Below are 13311 nucleotides of genomic sequence, written 5' to 3'. Positions count from 1 at the left end.
TTAATACCCTTTAATATTATAGAGCTGTTGAATAAACACTTTTATAAAAATGTATAAAAACAAAATTGTAGAATAAACACTTTTATAAAAATGTATAAAAACAAAATTGTAGATTAAACATTATTATACAATTTCGAGAAAATTGGGGCTTACTAAAAATACATATCCTTCAATACATTGCAAGTATCCAAATATTTTGCATTAAGTAATCAGAAGTTTATTAAGAACTTAAATGATAATCAATTTAGTAAACTTTTAATAAAAATTGACACTAAAGTTTACTCGCATAACTAAAAAGAGAATCCAGTTAGATACTCTAAAGTATTTCCAGAAGCAAGATGCATTTGAAATAAATGAATATCGCAGATCTATTGAAATTGTTATTCTACTTATGTGCTTTATCAACTCTGGAACCGAGCCAGGTATCAAATAAAGACTGCGTATAAAATACAAGTCGATTATAACCAATTAAGAATCTTTATTCCCACACATATTAAAATTAGCAATTAACCAGCAAACAATTGCAAATAATTGAGCTTGTGCGCAGATTTATTAAATAATTGCATTGTATTTTTGCTAACCAAAATGAAAAAGTTGAATTTATGGCATTAATTGTCAATTTGCTTTGGGGAGGCCACAAGCCATCAGCAATCTGTCTGTCTGTCTGTCTGTCTGTCCAATCTGTCCGATCTGTCGGTTTGTCTGTATTGTCCCATCTGTCTACATATCTGTTTGGTCTGGTCTATCCGTTCGGATTACGAATTTCAATATTTTGCCGGAAATTATTTGCCGTATGTTTTGCTGTTTGCTTTGATAAATGAAAAACCATTCTTTGGCTCGCATTTTGTGGTATTTCTTTTGTCAAATGCAAATAATGTTTATTAATAATATGTCATGATGCATGACAAAAACAGCGACAACAACAACAACACTCTTGATTAAATAAACATGAAAAATAAAATGTTAAAAAAAAAATAGTAACAATTGTTAGAGACTTTACATATAATTAAATCAGTTTAATGTCAGACATTACGATGCATGCAAACAGTGTTGGATAATTGCTTGATAGAGTGTTCTAATTGATTGTAAAGTATAGTATTTACATTAGAGAGCATTCATTTATTATTCACCAGAAAGATAACAGTAAATAGATGGATAGCTTGGTTTTTTTTTCTAATATCGAATTTCATAATGAATGGAGATACAAAAATATATTTTAATTTGAGTTATGAAAACCATTCCATTCATAAATAAAATCTTGGACACCTCAGCGTCTGCTTATTTCTCTTTGACTGACTTGAAGTGATTGTTTTTGGAAACACAAATTTTGTTAATAAAACTTTTGGGTTGCTAATTAAAATTTTATTGGTAGCAACGCCTTTTTTCTGAGCTCACTAATTGAATTATTTAGCAAAATTATATATTTAAAAGCAGTTGAAATTGATTGTGGAGGCCCAACCTGAGAATCTCCAGGTGCTAATGGATTTTACATGCAGTAGACTGCTTTTTGTAAGCCTCTCAAAAATAAACTATATAATTTAATAATTAATATTCATTTGTATTTATAATTATACGACATTTTGAAACACGCGTGCCTTTAAGTTGGTTGTAATTGTATATTTATATATACATTCTTCTTATAATTGGTAATATAATATTATTTTTCATTGTCATTGATATACGCTATTTAGTTATTGTTCAAATACATATTTGTTTGAATTTACAACCTATTGAAACACTTTAATACCTAAAGAATGTGTTATGTAAAGCTTAAAATAAAACAAGTTGTGTAGTTAACATTTTTTTTCCAACAAACAGAAAACAACAGAAGAAAGTTTTATAAATTTTGCTTTACAGTAAGTTGGCAACTACTGGACAATATTTGTATTGTATTTATCCTTTCAAATAAATTTATTGAACAAAAAATCCAATTTTCACTTTTGTTATATACTTGTTTTTTTACAGAAATGCTAATTTCTATAAATATAATATTTATAGAAATAATAATTTGAATTAGCGAAAAAGAAATTTCCTAACTTTCCTAACTGCTTTTCACAAAATAATAAACAATAAAATCACCAGAGACATCCATAATTAATTGGAAAGTGCAACATATGATAGATATTTAAGTATATCTGATCGCTGGAAATAAACAATAAATAAAATATGGATTTGCACATAAAGAGTTTTGTTGATAAAAGCTTTTTTTAGCTTAAATAACATACTCATTATTAAACAAAAGTTGACTCTTTGTCTGTGCCTTGCTAATTAGTTATTATAAATTACAAATTGTTGCCATTTTATTATGCATAGCCAATTTACGAGGAAACTTGCGGAAAATGCAAATAAGTTGAGCATAGAATCAATGGATAGGCTTGAATAACAGGGAGTGGAAGGGAGTGTGGGAGAGAGAGAGGGGAGACAAACATGCCACAAATATTTGGCGTTGCCCTCGAGCAACCTCTGACCTCTCACTCCAGCACTCGTTTGAGCCATCTTGGTGCCTGTTAGCCAACTCGTACATGCCTTAACAAATAACTTAACAAGTGATTAGCCGCAGAAAACTTTACGGCAGCATCAAAGTTGCTTTCGGTTACTTTGCCTCGCGTTGCTGGCTGCCAAATTATACAGCACACTTTTAGGCGTATTTCGAGCATAAATTATTATAAAAGGGAGTACGGTATTTTTGCGGGGAAGTTGAAGTTTTGGGGGAAGAAAAGGGGTGCTAGCCTTGTGCTAATGAAAATTCTGTCTGCATTCATTTGCCTATGCAATTTTCCTAATGACGAGGCGAAAGCTTAAAGCCCATGAAAATTGTGTGCAATTAGACGAAATGCTAATTGTGTCAATTGTGTCCAAGCTGAAAACGTTCTACACATATAGTATAGCATACTACAGATATATAGATACTTAGTATATTGCATATCGTTGGCTATTATTTGACCAAGCAAGTGTCCAAAGCATTATTTATTATCCAATTCACAGCTTGTTTCAGTGAGAGAAACAGGTGCCTCAGCTCGAAATGCGGAAGTGCCGAGATGAATGCGAGTACTCGGTAAGTCTAGTAATTAGTTGCAATAGAGCTGTCTGACTGTCTGTCTGACTATGTGTCTGTTATATGCGAATTGCGTCCATTTATTCAGTGACTAAATGTAGATCACTCTGATTTAAAACGAGTCGAGACAATGAACCTTCCCCTTCCCCTTCCTCATTCCTCTTGTGTGCCATCTCAACGAATCCAAGGTTGCCAATGGAAAGTGTCGGTCTATGGGTTAGTTATAGCTATAGTTCTAATCATAACTGCAAATAAAGAGGGTGGGCAACCGGTTGGAGAGGTTATTGACAGATTATTAGAGGGGTAATACACGTAGAACTAGTTCACATTTATTATACTGCTATTCTGAGATAGCAATCGAAGTTCAAGTTTGCAAATTAAACAGCATTAGATAATTTTATAAAAATTCATAGTATTTAAATGCAATACTTAAAGAAATTCATTTATTTTTATTGCAATTAATATTTATAAGTTAATATCAACTGTGATTCACTTTGTTCATAGAGGCACCAAGACTTGTGAAGTTGATAGTACAAAGGTTCTAAGAAATGTGTCATTACAACCTAGCCATAAAGGTTAATGATAGAAGAGTTTACTAGACCATTAATACCTAGAAGCAGTAAAGCTTCATATTATTCTTATATTTACATTTTAGTTACACATATTGCCATATAAGCTATAAAATTCTGAAAATGTATTAAACAATAGTGAGTAACGAATATCAATCCCATTTTAATGGACAATTACTCGTATAAGTAATATTTAAAATGACTTAACTTAATTAGGCTATTAATAACTGGAAGCAATTCTACATTTATTAACATTTTTATTAAAATGTATTAGAAACTGAACTATTATTTGATTTATCTGAAAACGTCCAAAACTTCCAATGGAAGTCAACGTATACGTAATATTTAAAGTGGCTGTAATCTTTTTGTTGGGAAAAGTTTTCGAAATTAAATTCGTAAGTATTTAGTTGAGACTATTAATCACTCCCCTCCAGCCGATGGATATATAGTATAATATATCTATAAAGAATTACTACTCTGTTATTCTAGTAAACATTTAAGGCCCACTATATAGTACAATAATTGGATTATATTCATCAGCTTTGACTTTCGTTCAAAAGTTGATATATGTGACAGTTAATGCGCAGCTAATCATGCTGATATTCACAAATATTTCACTTGTTTACCTGAATACTATGTATGCATTATTTATGGGTCTCTCGAACTTTTAAAGTATTTTTAGGTGTTTGTCGATATTTGACCACAAATCTGACGTTAAGAATTTTATCGCAAACTGTAAACATTTTGTAATTCTAAAATACTCATACATCTTTTTGTTGGTGTTGTTTATTTTTTTTGGTGTTTTTGTGTGAGTATTTGGTAGAACTGAAGTATGAATGATGTTTGCGGTTCAGCTTGGTTGAAACCAGTTCCCAACTCGTTTAAGGCAGTGTCATTGACGTTCAGTTTAAGCCATATACGAATTTTATGGCTTCGAAAAATAACAAAAACAATTCAACATTAAAATTATTAAATGACGTTGCGCAAAATAGAATTTAAAGTTCGCCATTGTGTTATAATAATAAATAGATCCGTTCTTGGGCTAGGTTATGGAAATTTCGGCAGCACGGAAACTTTTTTTGGAGATGTGTAAAATTAATACGTACATATAAATTTCTAAAATATTTCCGAATTTTACTTGGCCATAAAATGCATTACTTATTATAATAAACTCATATATCAAAAAAATATTCTAATAAATTTTTAAGCACTAAGGTAAAATTCTGTATTTTTTATTAATTTCAATTTTTTTAAAACTTTTGTTCAACCGATCTAGCTTATTATCTTAATTCTCACATTTATTTTAAAACTTTGAATCAACACTTTTCTAATCCATTATCTTAATAACTTTTCATATCCATGTTGAAACATTAGGAAAATATCAAAGTTAATTTTTTTGTACACGTTTATTGTAAAATTCTTATCCTCTCACCCTTATTATAATATAGCAAATTTAAATTATTTACCTTGAAATAAAATAAAAAAAAAATGTTGTTATATTTATTTTGCAAAACTGTTATACTCTCACTGATTTGTAAGAAAACTTTAATTCTGTTTCAAAACACTTCTTTTCAATTGACGATTCACACTTAACTGTTATACAACTGTTCTACTTTCGCAATTTTTCTATAATACTTTAATATTGTTTAAATCGACTTATTTTCACTTAAAATTCCGTTCGATATACACAATTTTAAACTGTTATACATAAAAACAACTTGTCGCCTGTTCTTTTATTATTATAATTATAAGCGGAATAAGAACAACACCTGCCAAGTGGAAAATTCGACCCGAGTGCGACGAACGTTGGCGAGACACAGACAAAAAAAGATACGCCAAGTTCAGATTCAGATACGAAATACCGAATACAGCAAAAATAAATGGCAAGAATTAACTGTGAATGACTACAGCAAACGCAATAACAATAGACAGAAAGCATCTAACTACTACAATAGAAAAAAAAAACCAACAAAAACAATGCGAAAATCATTTAATAATTAATTTGTAGTAGTAACTTTTAGATATTCGAACTGGTCGTAGCTGCAATGCGCTGCAAATAATTGAAAAACTTTAGCTGATTCGATGTAAAACCCTTGACAATCTATTATAGATTGACTTAGATCTTAAACAATTGCAAAACACTGTAATTGGACGCAGAGTTGAAGGCACTAAGTCAATGGCAAATACCCTGTAATTAGACATAAATGTAATACAAATGATCTTACAACGTAAAGATTGCTTATATTTTATTTGGACTTATCAACAACAATTCATATGCATTTTGATATGCAACTCAAGCTTACTTAATGTGTATTGTTTATGGTTAAGATTGGCCCATTTTACATAGAGTACTGCTGACTGCGCTGCTTGGACGAAGAGGGCATCATGGATGGCTGCTGCTGGTGGAAATCTGGGGCGGCTTTGCCACCCTGCTTTTGATAGACCAATCCCGCCACACCAGGAATTGTGTTGCAGCCGACGCAAGCATGCAACGTCTCATGTATGAAGATATCACAGTCGATGCAGAAGAACTGCTGGCAGTAGCCACACTTGAAGACGCTTTTATCCGCCACCGCATTGAGCACCTTAATACAGCTGTAGCATTTGCGTAGACTACCAAAGTCGGGTGCTTCCGGTGGCACCGATTCAAATGGCAACTCCTCGAAATTGGGCACAGGAAACAGATGATGATAAGAGCGTGCTAAATGTGGTGCCGACACCAATGTGAGGCCGCAACATAAACACTCCACCGGCAGTTCACAGTACTTGCTGTTGCATTGAGGACAATGATGGCCTGTAGTGGACAATTCACTGGGCTCATCGCTGTTTTCTATGTGACACATGCACATGGAGAGTGCGGCATCTTTTCCATCGGACTCGTTTTTACTATGCGGAAAGCCCATGCGAATCAATGAATTATCCTGCGTCTTGGCAGCGGGCGGAGGATCAATTTGCGACAACAGCTGATCACGAAAATGCGAATCGTCGAGCACAGCGCCGAAAGTTCCCATCGTTTGTTGTGTGAGATGCCGACAAATGTGAATTTCCGCCGATAGCGAGATGACCGAACATCGAATGCGTTCCTTTTGCAACTCCTCGATTGTTGAATTAATGTCCACCGGATCACAAGTGGTTAAGGACCCCATAATGATGACAATCTCTCGCGAGGCATGCGATGGCACCACCTTCAATGTCTTGAGCGCCAAATCCAAACCGTTTTGCAGCGATGGTTCACTGGTCAGCGACACATTGGCCAAGCTGCAAGACTTTGTATTAAAAGACGATTGACTCCAGCGATTCTACTCACCCTTCCAGCGCCTTAAGATGCACACGTGATGTGCCCGTGAGTTCTGTGATCTTCTCGGCACGTTTCGCCTTCAACGCTATAATGCCCAGCTGACTGATGGGATTCTGATCAAAGAACTCCTCTATGAAGATCTCCAGCAGCTTCAGTGTGCACAACAAACGCGTGGGCTTCAAATCGGGCACGCTCATGGACTCCGAACAGTCGAGGACGATAAAGAGATGTCGCATCATGCCCAAGCGATTCTGTTTGGTCTTCTCCGCCTGCCGCTTGCGCTTCGCCTTCTGTATGAGATCGGCAATGGCGCTGTCCAGCATGCCATCGTCATCCTCCTTGATGGCTTCCCTGTGATGCACATCAAATTTCACAAATTTAGAAGTACAACGAGAAACAGCACTTTGTTTTGCTTACCATGTCTTCTCGTAGCCCGTCTCCCAGCGATACTCCTTTTGATCGTCTTTATCGTCATCCGCCATGCTGAGTGCTTTGTTTCGTTTGCAATAAATTTAAAAATTAAACAAAAGCCGTATGCACTCTTAACACAACATTTATTTAGACCGGCAAGCAAACAAGTGTGTACACACCCAAAAAATGTATAGGTCAAAACAATAGAGTTGCCTATCAAACATACTCATTATATTAATGACTCAAATGTATTCTGAAATTTTTCCAAAAATTAAGCAATAAAATTTAATGACTTACAAAAATTATTAGACTTTACTGTGATTGCAAATAAACGGGTAAAATAATAATTTCGTTTATTGACAAAGGCACAGTGTTGCCATATAGACAGCAGAAACACACCACGCCACGTGATTGGCGTTGAGAGGGCTACAAAACTCGGACGAACGAAAAACGGCACTACACAGTCAATCGAGCATAGACGGCACGTTCGATACATTAAAATTCTCAATTTTGTATGTAATTCCTTAAAAAAGTTTAATTAAGTATATTTAAATATTTGCAAATTTAAAATTAAGTATTATTGTAATTAAATTGCAACCATATTTAGTGCGTTTTCTAAGTGCATATAAACAAAGTAGGGCAGGCAAAAGTCACCAGTGCCGTGCACCGAAAAGAGAACTGGCCACTTCGTTCAGTTGTACAAACTTTTTTGGCATTCAGAGTTGGCGCGCGTGCAATTGTGAACAGCGTTGCGCGAGTAGGAGAATAAAAACAGTTAAATTAAAATAACTTGTTCAAAGAACTAGCAACTATTCAATTTAATAAATTAATTCATTTTTATATGAAGGTGTGTGAAAATCAAGCGAAAAGAATAATGTCAAACTAATGCGGGTGAAAAAGCATACAGAAAACTGCTGAGAAAAAAAGCAAAATTTGCAATTGAAATTCAAATTGTCTATCCAATAAATAGTAAATTGTTATGAATGAATTATAAAGCATATTAAAGGAAATTAATATAAGCATACCAACATCTGTGCAAATTATTTATTTCATTCACACAATATTCACAGTTGCAAGTGCCGTGCGCGGCCTTTTCTACTGAAATGGCGGCTACCAAGAAGATAAGCAACAAAAAAATAGGAAAAAATTTATTTTCGCTGTTGCTATGTTTAAAAGGCATACATAATTTCTCTTCCAAATAAAAGTTGTATATTCTGTATTTATTGCTATTGCATATTTCGCGCCCGGTTTGCTATGTTTTGTGCGTCTACGCTTTGTGCGGTTCTTCGCTGCATTTTCCAGTCGCGCATTACTCTTTGTGCTCGTCTTTCGTCCTAGGCGCTCTGTAATCTGAACATTACATACGAACAAAATCCACCACATATGGTTGATGGTTGCCAGCCAGAGTTGTGTGTGTTGTTAAAGTTGCCACATCGTTGCATAAACACACCACGGCACTGTACTTTTTTTTTTTATATTTTGCTCATGTTGTGCGTGTGTGTGTTTGTGCGCGTATTTCTTACAGTTTTTTTTTGTTTTTAAATTGAATAGTACAGAAAGTAATTTAAATTGTGTATATTTTGTAGCTGCAGCGTTAATAACGTGTATAATGTTGGCACAGGAGATTGCACCGACAGAAATTGGCAAACACGCAAATATTATTCGAGGTAAGTCAGCAAAAAAAAAAAAAAAGCGAAATGAAATTTAACAGATTTTCTTCCCTCTTCTCACGCAGCTGCCCAGGAGGAGTTGGCCAACATGGATGTGCTCGTTTGTGGCCGATGCTTGCGGGCTTTTAACTTTGTGGAAGAGTTCCGAGCGCACAAGGAAGACGATGCCTGCGAAAAAGAGAATTCGAATTTGAAGGATTCACTCGATACGAAGCCCATCATTTGGGCATTCACACTATGGAAGGCCACACAGTTGCACACACGCAAGGGCAGCAACTCGTCCTCCAATTCCTGGGCACTTTATCAACACTGGGTCAAGCTAGAGGAGAGTGTGCGTGAACCGTGGATTGTGGCCGGCAGGACAATACAGTCCTTTGGAAAGATCGGTCATGGCCAGTTGCAGGATATGCCGGTGCGCATCACCAAGACGGTGGTGAATCCCACCAACAATAACAACAACAACAGCACAGCCAACAGCAACACATCCAGTGTGTCACCCACAAGAAGTAAGTGCAATTTGTATATTTTAAATTTGTTACCTATTACTAATTAAATTCGCTTGTTTTTAGAATCTCCTGGCAGCAAGCTGGGCACAATTGCATCCCAGATTAAGGACACAGAGAACGAGCGTCCCAAATCCAAGCCAGGCACGCCAACGCCTACCGGTGGCTCTTCGCCCGTGAAGAATAACAATCGGATTGCCATCCGTGTCGATCCCAAGACCGAACAACGCACTGAGGAGGCAGTGGAGAGCATTGTGGCGAAACGTTATAACCCACGGCGACGCACACACGAATATCTGGTGAAATGGATCGATCGATCGCATAATGAGAACACCTGGGAGGTAATGGCGAACCTGGAGCGTGTTCCCTACTTTTTGCAAATGTTTGAGAAGCAGTTGGCACGCCAAAAGCTAAAGCGTGAGAAGAGCTTGGACGCTTTGAAACGCATGCAGCAAGAGAAACAGCAACAGGATAAACAGACTACGATAAAAACGGATACAGCACCGCTAAGTCCCCAATCCTCATCGGCGATATCACCAAATTCTTCGGCAGTTGCTGGTTCGCGTCCTTCGCGCACTTCGAAAACCAAAGCGATGGATCAATTTAAGCAGTGGGTAAATGAGAGTGCTGGCGGCGAGGGATCCACCTCGCCCTCGTCGGCCAACGAGGACGAGTCGGCCACGGAGCAGGAATGGTCAACAGCTGCCACAACGACCATGAAGCGTAAATTGAATCATACGGATTCCAGTGCCGAGGGTACTGGCTTGAATGCATCCAATGATTCCATGGAAATGGAAGATCTCGAAGAGGATCTAATACCATCGCATACGGTGAAGCGTTTAAAAAACGGCGGCAGTTCCGTGCAGTTGAATAAGCCCAAAATCCAATCGGCGGTGTCAGCAACAGCGTCGCCACGCGTCAATGGCAACACCTCGTCCTCGTCCAGTGGTGTGGCTGGCGAGCATGACTCCAAGATGGGCGAAATCATCTACACGGACGACAGTACCAGCACCGGGATGTTTCGTAAACCCGAAATGCCCAATACCATTCAAGCAGTGAGTGTTTTTAAAGAGCTTAGCTCTTAGTGTCTTATGTAGAACATAATGTCAAAATGAAAGAATGTGTTATTGATTATATCGAAAGAGTTTTCATGTTGATAATTATCACCACCTAGTCAAAGTTCGCAATAATCGCAATTATGTTTTTGTATGGGTAATTGTATTTAACCAATCGAAAATAAATTGGTTCGTCGATTAATCATAATTAGTAAATTCGTATTGACAATTTTATATAAGGAAAACTTAGATTACTAGCTATCAGAAGCAAGCAATCCTTCAACTGATTATAGATAGTATTGTCTATATCCAGCTCTTATGTAAACCCTTTATAAATGTATATCGAAAATTGATTTGCTTCTTAATTGTATTGCAGAAGCGTCAAAAAACCGAGTGTCCTGTGAGATATTTAACGCGCACAGAGATCAACGCCAGCACCAGAGGAATCTTTCGGGTAGAGAATGCAGAAGGTGGCAGCCCAGTATCTTCTGCAGTTAAGAGCGTTCCTGCTGCAGCCTCCGCCTCAACTGTTGCGCCAGCTGCCAAGCGCATGGCTGTGGCACGAGCATCTGGAACGAGTTCTCCTCTGACTGTTGGCCAGCGCCCGCATGTGTTGCGCACCTTTGGCCAGGGCGGCGGCAATCAGCTTCAACGCCGGCCGGCGGGAACCAGCAGCACACCGAATCCACTGCGACAGCAGGTTGGAACGCCAGCACGAGGCGGTGGACGGATGGTTGTAGCACGAGCCAATACGCCACAGCAACAACAGCAGCGGCAAGTGGCAGGCGCCGGTGGCAAAGTTGTGACGCCCGAGCAAAAGATTCTGCAGCTATCGAAGTCGGGAGATCTCAAAGTGACGCGGAAGGTGATGACCCGAGAGGATCAATTGGCACAGCGTGCAGCTCAAGTTCGACAACAGCGACAGCAACAAGCTCAGGCCTTACAGCAACAGCAGCAGCAACAACAACAGCAGCAGGTGCAAATCCAGAAGGTGCAGCAGCTGACACCGCTGCGACAACGCACTGCAAATGCGCCACCAGCCACCAAGCAAATCGAGATGGAAATCGAGCAGGAAGATCTGCAACAGCATCAGGCACAGCTGTGTCCCATAACGGGAAAACTGATTGGCCAAGAGGAGACGCAGCTGCAGATGGAGCAAGAGCAACAGCAGGAACAGCAGCGCGAACAATTCGAGGCTGCCGCACAAGCGCTGCTGGGCGGCGGCGATCAGCAGGTGCTCACCAATGAGGATGGCTCAGCGTTGTTGGTGCGAGGCGAAGATGGCACCGTCTACCAGGTGGCCGGCAAGAATGCCGAAGGTCAGACAATCCTGGTGACCCAGGGTCCCGATGGTGAGCAGCAATTCGCCTATGTGGCCGCTGCGGAGGGTGAGGATCAGGATGTGCTCACGCTGGACAATGCTGTGGCCGAGGCAGTGGCAGCAGTGGGTCAGCAAGGCGAAGCCACTGCCGACGGTGAGCACATATTGGTCAGCATGACTGAAGAAGAGTTGGCGCAACATCAAGCGGCTGTGCTGCAACAACAGCAACAGGAGGCGACAACAGCGGGCAGCACTCCGCATACGGCGCAAATTCACATCACAACGTCAGACAGCGACGGGACTGAGGCCCAAATACCCGCCGAAGTGGTCCAAGCGGATTTACCATCGCCGGGTAAGTTTAAATAGAAAATCTTCAATTCAATATTGAAAGATTTATTTAACAAACAATCTTCGTTATGCAGGTGGCACGCGTCGCGTTGTTTTGTTGCTGCAGGATGGCACATTTATGATGACTGAAATGCAGGAGGATCAGTTCAAGACGCTAAATATCCCGACGTAAATAAAGAAACAATATAAATATATGGTAACAACTCCTAGGCATATGTATATGTAACTTGTAAGGCATTATAATAACTAGAATGAAAGCACGGGCCGCCAAAAATTATGGAAGCCTCTTAGACTTGAAGCGCATTAGGCATTAACCAACCTCCTTCATCATCATCATCATCTTCCTCATCCCGTAGCAGCAGCTCCCATTATGCCAATATCATATCGCACTTCAAAATGCTCGTAAAGATTCATTCTTTTTAAATATATATCAAATCAATATTTATTTCTCCACTCGATGCAATTGCTGTTTCTTCAACGCAATTAAATGTTATTCCAAAAAATAAAGAAAAAATAAAAATAAATCCAAATAAACTATAGAAAACACATAATGCAATAAGTGAAAGTAGCAAAAGAAAATCATGTTCGATTGTAGATCTGTTATCAATATAATAATAAAAACTATGCAACATTTTTAGATTGTATAGTTTATTTTTTAATTTTTTATATCAATTTGCTGGACATTATGAGCACAATCCACAAATCCTCTAGCGATTCATAAAATCTATATCTTGACCCCCAATAAAGTTGCAAAAGATGAGAGTAAAGCAAACTTAACTACAAATATATCTTGTACTTGGACTAAATAAAAACAAAATGCAAACTATTCTAATTTAATTAATTAAAATAAATAACGTTGTGTTATTCAACAAAAACACAAAAAAATTTCAATAACAAAAAGTAAAAAATAGACACAAATACACACATACCTAGACAGACACGACAAACACACACACACACGTAAACATATATATTGCATAAATATAGCATATAGAACATGTAATTGTAATATTATAATTATTATTATGAACTGTACATTATTTAAGTATTTTTAAAATCTATTTAGCAGCAGCAACAACAT

The 13311-nt window shown here is 37.8% G+C and overlaps 2 protein-coding genes across 2 annotated transcripts; one reads left to right on the top strand and one right to left on the bottom strand.

Annotated features, from left to right (window-relative positions):
* Nucleotides 1–5845: 5845 nt before the first annotated feature.
* On the bottom strand, nt 5846–7609 carry LOC117567746 (general transcription factor IIH subunit 2). Its single transcript, XM_034247931.2, has 3 exons — nt 7340–7609; nt 6932–7273; nt 5846–6882 (listed from the first exon to the last, which is right to left on the bottom strand). Exons 1-3 carry the CDS (start codon nt 7402–7404, stop codon nt 5964–5966), a joined length of 1326 nt encoding a protein of 441 aa, XP_034103822.1. The 5' UTR covers nt 7405–7609; the 3' UTR covers nt 5846–5963.
* A 425-nt stretch (nt 7610–8034) lies between these two features.
* On the top strand, nt 8035–12889 carry LOC117567745 (alpha-protein kinase 1). The gene is made up of 6 exons (XM_034247930.2): nt 8035–8180; nt 8920–9000; nt 9069–9509; nt 9573–10561; nt 10938–12234; nt 12305–12889. Exons 2-6 carry the CDS (start codon nt 8943–8945, stop codon nt 12400–12402), a joined length of 2883 nt encoding a protein of 960 aa, XP_034103821.1. The 5' UTR covers nt 8035–8180; nt 8920–8942; the 3' UTR covers nt 12403–12889.
* The last annotated feature ends 422 nt before the right edge of the window (nt 12890–13311 follow it).

This window comes from Drosophila albomicans, chromosome 3 (assembly GCF_009650485.2).
Source record: "Drosophila albomicans strain 15112-1751.03 chromosome 3, ASM965048v2, whole genome shotgun sequence".
NCBI classification, from domain to species: domain Eukaryota; kingdom Metazoa; phylum Arthropoda; class Insecta; order Diptera; family Drosophilidae; genus Drosophila; species Drosophila albomicans.
This window is presented reverse-complemented; position numbering and strand designations above follow the sequence as displayed.

Excerpts from the sequence above, each read along its gene's own strand:
- LOC117567746 (XM_034247931.2), bottom strand. The coding sequence starts at position 7,404 with ATGGCGGATGACGATAAAGACGATCAAAAGGAGTATCGCTGGGAGACG. Across the intron at positions 7,274-7,339 it reads ACGGGCTACGAGAAGACATG|GGAAGCCATCAAGGAGGATG; the intron begins GTAAGCAAAACA and ends TGTGCATCACAG. Across the intron at positions 6,883-6,931 it reads CATCTTAAGGCGCTGGAAGG|CTTGGCCAATGTGTCGCTGA; the intron begins GTGAGTAGAATC and ends AAAGTCTTGCAG.
- LOC117567745 (XM_034247930.2), top strand. The coding sequence starts at position 8,943 with ATGTTGGCACAGGAGATTGCACCGACAGAAATTGGCAAACACGCAAAT. Across the intron at positions 9,510-9,572 it reads CAGTGTGTCACCCACAAGAA|AATCTCCTGGCAGCAAGCTG; the intron begins GTAAGTGCAATT and ends GCTTGTTTTTAG. Across the intron at positions 12,235-12,304 it reads AGCGGATTTACCATCGCCGG|GTGGCACGCGTCGCGTTGTT; the intron begins GTAAGTTTAAAT and ends TTCGTTATGCAG.